Source organism: Syngnathus acus, chromosome 3 (genome assembly GCF_901709675.1).
Source record: "Syngnathus acus chromosome 3, fSynAcu1.2, whole genome shotgun sequence".
In the NCBI taxonomy this organism is placed as follows: Eukaryota; Metazoa; Chordata; class Actinopteri; order Syngnathiformes; family Syngnathidae; genus Syngnathus; species Syngnathus acus.
The window spans coordinates 7,596,263-7,605,191 of NC_051089.1; the positions used below are offsets into that span (position 1 = coordinate 7,596,263).

At 41.4% G+C, this 8,929-nt stretch overlaps 1 protein-coding gene and 2 long non-coding RNA genes across 4 annotated transcripts; 1 reads left to right on the forward strand and 2 right to left on the reverse strand.

Moving 5' to 3' along the window:
* The first annotated feature begins 421 nt into the window (after window positions 1-421).
* Window positions 422-8,322, forward strand: kcnk2a (potassium channel, subfamily K, member 2a). Its single transcript, XM_037248272.1, has 9 exons — window positions 422-657; window positions 1,765-1,871; window positions 1,962-2,074; window positions 2,561-2,651; window positions 3,229-3,346; window positions 5,260-5,420; window positions 6,720-6,906; window positions 6,982-7,121; window positions 7,953-8,322. Coding segments are annotated over exons 1-9 (1,257 nt in total). The 5' UTR covers window positions 422-656; the 3' UTR covers window positions 8,292-8,322.
* On the reverse strand, window positions 756-3,347 carry LOC119120975. Its single transcript, XR_005097599.1, has 4 exons — window positions 2,759-3,347; window positions 2,539-2,633; window positions 2,197-2,283; window positions 756-2,064 (listed from the first exon to the last, which is right to left on the reverse strand). It is a non-coding gene; the product is annotated as an uncharacterized LOC119120975 (long non-coding RNA).
* LOC119120977 lies at window positions 5,294-8,251 on the reverse strand. Of its 2 annotated transcripts, XR_005097601.1 has the most exons (4): window positions 8,194-8,251; window positions 7,018-7,717; window positions 6,700-6,912; window positions 5,294-5,380 (listed from the first exon to the last, which is right to left on the reverse strand). It is a non-coding gene; the product is annotated as an uncharacterized LOC119120977 (long non-coding RNA). The 2 variants fall into 2 exon arrangements; XR_005097600.1 differs by having other exon boundaries at window positions 6,700-7,717.
* Window positions 8,323-8,929: the final 607 nt, after the last annotated feature.

The following is an 8,929-nucleotide window of genomic DNA, read 5'->3' on the forward strand; positions in this document are numbered from 1 at the left end:
GGGACAGCAATCATGCGGATGGCAATGCCAGCTCAGCATGCCGCTACACATTCCAGGCACCTTTCAAATGGATGCTGACTTTTTGCCAAGTCCTAGTTCACATATTTTCATGAGTTTAAAAAAATGAATTAACAACAAGCTCTAAGTGACTCTGATTCCTTCGGGTATAAATGAATGTTATTCATAAAAAAATTAATTTGTCTGGGTGATCCCAAACTTTTGTAATAATCCATTATGTTAGGTGGGGAATAAAGTATGGGCCAATTCCATCAATTCACATGTGTGTGTGTCATGTCAAGAAATTCATTCTTTGGGCATGCGTGTGTGTATGTTTCTCCACCCATCTCTCTCCTCCTCCTGCTCCTCCCTCTGTTTTATCCCATCCCTCCTTCACTCAGGGAGCGCAGTGGAGCAGCGTGCATGCCGGAGAGCAAAACAACACTTGTGTTGCAGGCACACGTGGAGCTCCTACACCACTCAGCTGCTGGCTTGGCCTCAGCGGAGGTGAGACAAAGACGAGGAGGGGGAGGAAGACGAGGAGGCCTCAGTATCACAGGGAGGAGAGACCAAGAGGAGGAACAATTCCCCTCAACGCAGTGAGGGTGTCAGATGAGGAGAAGAGGAGCGCGGAGGGCATTGGATAGGCTTCATCCAGGAGTGAGTAGCAGTCATTGTAATATTTTTTTGAATTCTTCAGCTATATTTTACATAACATTTAAAATAGTGACATGACAGCTGCACAATACGCTCTACTTATAACGTTCAAAAATATTTTCATTTTGTTGGGTGAGAGTCTACCCCAAAACTCTACAAGCAAAATTATTTTATATTATTACAATCATAAAAATGTTAAAACGCTGTCACACTGACAGTTATTTTTCAGATAATGTTTAGTTTGTTAATACAACTTTTGCATTGTGTGTCATTAGATCAGGCAGGTGGATGTTACGTATACTTTATGGTGATTGTCTGTTTTTGCAACAAAAACAGCAGAGCAACAATAAGGTTGAGGTCTTTTTGCACTCAGTTTTATAAACCACTGTAATTATTGCAGACAAGTGAAAAAAATCGTATTCATTGTCCCTCTCGTGGTATGTGGGGGCGATCACTGATTGCATAGCGTCAAAATGGCTTCAACTTTTTTTTTAATCCAGTACCACACATTTGTTACGTACAGTTCAATTGTGTTCAAGAAGAACAACTTTTTTTTTTTAGCAGTTTGATTTCAAACAATCATTATGTTTCAATTTTTATATCACTTACATAGAAACATATTCATGTTTTAATTTGATATATTTTGTTCAAACTGTACATAATGTTACCGTGGCTCATAGTATTATTAAATATATTTTTGAAAGAAAATTTCTCTTTTTGCCGAACACATAAGCCTACGATGCTACTTCATTGTTTGGGGTACTTGGAGAGCTAAAAATTATTTTATGTGTATAATATTTGCAAAACACAATCATACTGCAATATGAAGCAAATCTAAATGTTGCTTTTGGTGTGCATTCACGCGTGTTTACTGTGTAGTTCTACTTGTTAAAATGTTGTCATTAAAAAAAGAGGCAAGAGAGTGATTCATGTGTTTGCTTGTGTTCCGACTGAAAGGCCATTTCAAAGCCTTGTCTGTGATTTATTTATAAAGACTTCTAAAATTAACAACTAAATGGCCGCAGTAAGTGAAGTGAGACAGTGTGGGAAAACACAATTCTAGGCAATGTTTTTTGTTTTTTTTCTTCCCCTCTTCATCCCCTTCAACAGTGGCAGCTCCAGACTTACTGGACCCCAAATCAGCCACCCACAACACCAAGCCCCGCCTCTCCTTCTCCACAAAGTCCATCACGCTGACTCCACGAGAGGAAAGCGAGGTAGGACGCGACGAAACTATCATCATGCTTTCGTTCCTTACCTTCTTTCCAACGCACGTGTTGGCTGACTGAACAGTTGAGGTATTGCAGGTGGTTGCCACGGTGATGAAAAGGAAGACTGTGACTGCCATCTTTCTTTTGATTGTCTTCTACCTGGTGATGGGAGCGGCCGTCTTCAGGTCCCTGGAACAGCCTCATGAGAGGTAAAAACTAGTATTAAAACATGTTTGTGTTATTAAACTAAAAAACTTCTTGTTTTTTGGTCATTTTCCTATTAACTTTTTTAAAAAGAAAAATACCTCCTGCATTTAAAAAAAAAACTTACTTGGGTAAAGAGGGTCCTACAGCACTGCTATGCTTTTTTTGAGGGTCCCAAAACTTTTGAGAGGCTGGTTGTGCTGTCCAGGCGAACCTGTTTCCACAAACAAAAAGTTGGGCCGGGTGAAAATCAGTTATTTTGATAACTGACAAATACTGACACCTCCAGCTACTATAATTGGTAGAAGGAAAAGTAGTCGTAGTATTAATTGGGTCCGGAAATCCAGGAAAGTTGAAAGTTCAGGAACTAAACAAATGTAAAGATAATTGGATTTGGTGCCCCCAAGCAAACATTTATAATTGTGTCTATGCAAATGACTTGAATGAGGTGAAAAGTTGTGACAAATACTTCTGCCATCTTTCTCCATCAGTGCTCAACGCTTAGCCATCTTGACTCAAAAGTTGGACTTTCTAGCCAAACACCCCTGTGTCAACCACAGCCAGCTGGAGGATCTGGTTAAGGTGAAATATTTACATTTGTGTAGAAAAATGCTGACAAATCTCTGTTCAAATTTGTTCTTGAAAGAAAAAAAAAAGAAAAAGAAGTAAGAAGATAATTAAAGATATACAAGACTTGTGTTGTCGCTGCAGTCGAATCAGCACCCTGGACAGCTCCCTGTTTTCTCATCCGAAGGAACCTTTGAAGCTGAACAAAATCTATGAAGAGATTCTTGTTGACCTTCAATGATTTGCATTCATGATCATTTCCAATATTAGAAATGATTGGATAGAAATAGTAATAATTAATAAAATAAAACTACTCACCTTCTCATGACAGAGGAGTAGTTCTTAGGATAGTGAAGGAGGCTTTCTGAATTTGAGTCGTCTTCTTGCTTTACAACATTTTTGAGTCTCTTATGAGTGTAAAAATAAGTCTCATTGACCTTTAGTGTAGCTTTGGTTGAATTTTATGGATAACTTTGGTCACATGTTTCATCATATTATTCAGATCTGCCTTTCCACTGTAATGTGCTACACTGTCTAGACATTTTTTCCGGCTGTAAGTTAAAGTTCTGTCTGCCTCTTCTTTTCGCTCCAGCAAGTCGTGTCGGCCATCCGCTCGGGAGTGAACCCTGTTGGGACGCTCACCAATCCCAGCAGCCTGTGGGACCTGAGCTCTGCCTTCTTTTTTGCCGGCACTGTCATCACTACCATTGGTAGGACACACACACACACGCGCACGCACACATACGCACACACACAATCGCTACTCATAATAAAAATAATAATTGATTGCTATTCATAATAAAAATAATGTATTGAATTTGGTTGGGGGCGGCTCGGTGGCGCACTGGGTAGCACGTCCGCCTCACAGTTAGGAGGGTGCGGGTTCGATTCCACCTCCGGCCCTCCCTGTGTGGAGTTTGCATGTTCTCCCCGGGCCCGCGTGGGTTTTCTCCGGGCACTCCGGTTTCCTCCCACATCCCAAAAACATGCTTGGTAGGCCGATTGAAGACTCCAAATTGTCCCTAGGTGTGAGTGCGAGTGCAAATGGTTGTTTGTCTCTGTGTGCCCTGCGATCGGCTGGCAACCGGTTCAGGGTGTCCCCCGCCTACTGCCCGTTGACGGCTGGGATGGGCTCCAGCACTCCCGCGACCCCCGTGGGGACTGAGCGGTTCAGAAAATGGATGGATGGATGAATTTGGTTGGAGTGCGTGTGTGTGCGCGCGCACTCCCCAAATAAGCTGTTACATAAGAGATTTAATACTGTAGGACGTTACTTTTGTCATCGATCTGACCTCTGCTTCCTACAGGTAATCATACTAGTGCACAGTGGCACTTTCATGGCCATACGTGTGTGCGTGTGCGTGTATGTGTGTCTGTCTGCATGCACACTACATTCTTTTACTCCCTGCTTTTATCCATTCTCCCTTCCCTCGACTTGCGACTTCTTTGGCGGCAGCTGATTCCAATGCAATTACGACATTGCAAGGTCAACCAATGACTCTTTGTACTGTGGACAGTGCTCCGCTTATTGACTTGGTTCCTCCAATTTTGTGGTTAATGTTCATTTAAACTCATCAGCATTGGACCACACTTAGCACAATTGTCTCCCGCCAATTGTTTCAACTTGGAGTTAGTAGCCAATAGGACTACAATAAACCTCCCCTCCATCACAGCTTCAAGACAAAGTGTTTGGAAGCATATGTACCTTAAATAAATACTAGGGGTGTAACGATTCATCGATACACATCGATTAATCGATATAATGCTCTACGATTTATTGGCATCGATGCTAAACGTAAACATCGATTTATATCGCCGTGTTTGACCTCGGACATTAGACGCGACTTTATTTTGAAATCCAGTTCATTGTCGCTTGCTTCCTCTTTCCGGGAGCAGTACGCGGCGTGTTGTGTTGTGAGCAGAGCAGGCACGTGAAAGGGGAGCCGACAACTACGCGGCTCCTGGGCGGGCTGGTGCTATGGCTAGTGTCCAAGAAGACGAGGAAATTCGCTCCCCTTTGGGCTTCAAGTCATTCGTTTGGAAGCACTTTGGATTCCAAAGGAAAGATGGCTCAACGGACAATTAAAATTATTGTAAATAAATAGTTCAGTAATGCACTTTAAAGTTAATGGTATTACAAAAAAAGAAAGAATATTCATTTTGCTTTACTTATATGAGAAAAAATATAGGAATTTGATAAAGTTCAGTGTTAAAATAAGCACTTTGTATACTACATTACTCTTGTAATTTCCTAAATAAAGAGTTTGCAGTACCTTGTTGATTTTGCGTATGAATTGTTATAAATCAGGATATTGTTCTATATTTTTTATTTAAAAAATAAAAATATCGATCGTGGAGCACTATATCGTGATGTATCGTGAATGAATCACAGCAGGCTTTAAGATATCGGCAAATATCGTATCGTGGTTCTTTGTATCGATATGATATCGTATCGTGACAAAGCCCGCGATTTACACCCCTAATAAATACTCATTCCAGAAAATCACAACGTAACACTAGCAGTGTGAAGCTCAACTCCATCCCCGCATTGGTAACTACCTTGGTGGCGGTAATAGTAAAACCTAAAACCTGTTCCGAAGTCCACTCTCCGTCTTCTCTGCAGGCTTCGGGAACATCTCTCCTCACACTGAGGGCGGGAGAATCTTCTGTATCGTCTACGCTCTGCTGGGCATCCCACTCTTCGGCTTCCTCCTGGCCGGAGTGGGCGACCAGTTGGGCACCATCTTTGGAAAGATCATCGCCAGAGTCGAGAAGATGTTTGTGGTGAGTGAAGGTCGTACTTGCATACACCTACAGTCCGCAAAAGATCTTCTGAATAATTTACACAAAAGCACTCTTGACAGCGTGACACGCCAAGACCTTTCAGGTACAAGACAAACAACCTTGTTCATATAACTTCATGCAAATCTGGAGCAACTTTAGTGACCATTCTGTCAACCAATCAGCGTCACACAAGTGACATCCTGCGCAAAGCTCAGGTTGATGGTCTCCAATTGAGTTTTAGGCTTTATGTTACTCATTCACACACTAAAGGTTTGTGACAGGACGTGAAGTATGGTTTTATTGGCAACCCACTCACACCAACATAAAATTATATTGAAGAACAGATAATTGCTGATTTTCTTTCCAATGACCGAGTCTGACCATAATGTCAACCCAACTTGAGCCTCCTAATCAATTCTTTAATCAGTCAAGGGTTGGGCTGGACTCTTTAGCCCATGCCTAAATTTACGTTGTTCAGTCTGCAGTTTTGTTCTGAATGATTAAAGGATCCCGAGGGTGTCTGAGACAAATATGATGACAAAGGCTGCAGACAATAGGGACAAAATTTCATTGTGTCACCCACCTAAAAGCCTAATGGCTTTGAACACAGATGGTTTTAGACGACAGCTTTAGTGTCAGTCACAAGCGCTCTTCTCAAGGGCATTCATTGTGATGTCATATTGCGCAATGTCTGTATTTAGCTTGGAATTTTGATTTTTTTTTTTTGTTTAAAACATTTTAGAAGCGATAATCAATCAGATGATGAAACATGAGAGTTTTCTTTAATAGACATTCAGTAATCAATGAAAGAGTCATCTTAAATGACATTATTTGTAGATGTATGTATATCATACTGCTCTAAAAACTGTACAGCGTCATACGATGAGCTGTTTCTAATGTTTTGACTCTGATAAATAAGGCAGCTCACATCAGCATATTGCTGGGTCATTTTACACTACTGCAAACAATTATTCAGACAAAAAATATGAAACTGTCAAATGAATGAATATTCTCAATCAAAACTAGCAAGTCATCTTTGTTAAAGAAATCTTTTTAATGAAGCTGTTATTTTAGATCCTAGTAGAATAATATTTATTTATTTAAAGTAGTCAAGTAAAATCTATGAAATTATAAATGGTTTCACTTTGTTGTCTTTTGTCGATGTTATGCTCAGTGGGCTGGATTAAAGAATAAATTGAAAGAAGTGGACCCAACTGTTGTGTCGCATGTTCTGTAAAGTTCATCCAAATTTATCAGCAGTCGCATAATGTGTGCTCACCTCATGTGTGTTTCGTGCAGCACTGGAACATCAGTCAGACGAAGATCCGAGTCATATCTACGTTGCTGTTTGTGCTCTTTGGCTGTTTACTGTTTGTGGCGCTCCCGGCAGTCATCTTTCAACACATTGAGGGCTGGTCAGCGCTGGAGTCGCTCTACTTTGTGGTCATTACATTGACCACCATCGGGTTCGGGGACTTTGTTGCAGGTAAAACTGTTAAGAAAAAAAAAAAGTTACTTGCCTCACGTGTGATTATGTGAATACTTCTACCTCTGCTTACAGGAGGGTCGGAAATCGAGTACTTGGACTACTACAAACCGGTCGTGTGGTTCTGGATTCTGGTCGGACTTGCCTACTTTGCTGCCATCCTCAGCATGATTGGAGACTGGTTAAGAGTCATTTCCAGGAGGACCAAAGAAGAGGTTTAGTTATTATTAGATTACATTATCCTTATATTCAACACAGTATTATACATGCTATGGATGGATGGATGGATGGATGGATGGATGGATGGATGGATGGATGGATGGATGGACGGACGGGTAGATTTAGATGGCTGGATGGATATTTGACTTTACATTTTAAAAGCTCAGTTGCAGATTAAGTTTAAAAAGAGTTAAGTTTTTATGTACATTACAGTATTTTTTAGGGATTTAATTTTTTTACAGTATCTTTAACTTAAAGAGTAAATGCACTTTTTAGGACTAAAACCTCAGCCTTCGTATTTTGGGACTGTATTTTGCTGAGCATTATGGTGATACTTGTGTAAAAAGTTTGAGAACAATTTAGGAAAACAGATCTGATCCAGATTGAAGTACCACGCGTGTGACTCATCGCTTTGTCCACCACTGATGCAGAATATTATGTAACATAGCACACCCTCTTTTCAGTGTCTTATACTGTAATTGAGAAGTTGTTCATTTCCAAGTGCGGCGCCATGCCCCAGCAGACTTTTGTCACCCTCCTAACTTGGTTTCAATGATGAAATGCTTCTCTGATCCAATCGACTTTACGCAACCTACACACACTCGCAGGTTATTAGTTTGAGTCTCTCCAGAGAAAGTTTGCATAAAGCCTCATCTGAACATGCATCTTGACTCATTGCTGCTATAAATATAACACAACTTATGCAAATGAGTGGATATTTCTCCAGAGGGGAGACAGTTTTTACACGAGGGTATCATACAATTGTGAATGAAGGTTGTCTGTCTTTTTGCTCATTATATTTCTAACTGCAACTATCTTCTCTGCAGGTTGGAGAGATTCGGGCTCACGCGGCCGAATGGACAGCCAACGTGTCAGCGGAGTTGAAGGAAACGCGCCGACGAGTGAGCGTTGAAATTTACGATAAATTCCAACGGGCCGCTTCTATTAAGCGCAAACTGTCGTCAGAGCTCGGGTTCAGCCCAGCCCCGGAATTTGCGCTCCCACGGAGGACGGTGTCAGCCAATCATAGCGAGGAACGGGAAAAGAGCGACAAAGAGGCGGGGCTACCTGGGCTGACGTCACATCTGACCCGAAACTGCGCCCTGTTTATGAACGGTCTGGACCTGGAAAGAGGCGATACGGCCGTCATTGAACACATTAAGTGAAAGGTACTTTGTAGTGGGCCACCAAGAAAAAGATTCCCGAATTATGGTGGACATAGTTATCCTCCATACAGTTTTTTGGACAATTTGTGGGCGTCAATCAACAACAGCAACATGTACTAAATACCCAAGCACGAACAAATCTGAAGAGTTCCTTCATACATGATCCTTCTCGAACCATTTGGGTCTTGAGGACCCCTATAATCTTCACATCAATTCAGCAAAACCACTAGGTATACCCCTAAATGCCAGAACCAGGGACCAGTTTGAGAACCACTGCCTTAGTTTACTTCTGAACAGCTGCTGCAAGTTTGAAAGAGAAAGATGACCAGAAATAATTTGGAGATTACAGCTTGGTTGGTTCTTTTTTAACCCTTCAATACAATGTAACCATTTTTTTTTTCATGCTTGCTTTATTGGACTTTGGATGCGGTCACCATTTCTGATCAAAAGGTCGACTAACCTTTTGGATTCTGTTGCCAATCCCACACCTGTGAGTGATAGTCTTCAGAACTCTCAGGTGAGGAGGAAGAGAAACTGCAGGGCATGCACGTGGCAACACGGACGCTTTAATCCAATCGTCACGGTGCCTTAAAGTCATTCATTTTGCTGAAATGTCAAGCACAAGCCTCAGAGGTTGA

Excerpts from the sequence above, each read along its gene's own strand:
- kcnk2a (XM_037248272.1), top strand. Across the intron at positions 1,872-1,961 it reads CTCCACGAGAGGAAAGCGAG|GTGGTTGCCACGGTGATGAA; the intron begins GTAGGACGCGAC and ends GAGGTATTGCAG. Across the intron at positions 7,122-7,952 it reads CCAGGAGGACCAAAGAAGAG|GTTGGAGAGATTCGGGCTCA; the intron begins GTTTAGTTATTA and ends TCTTCTCTGCAG.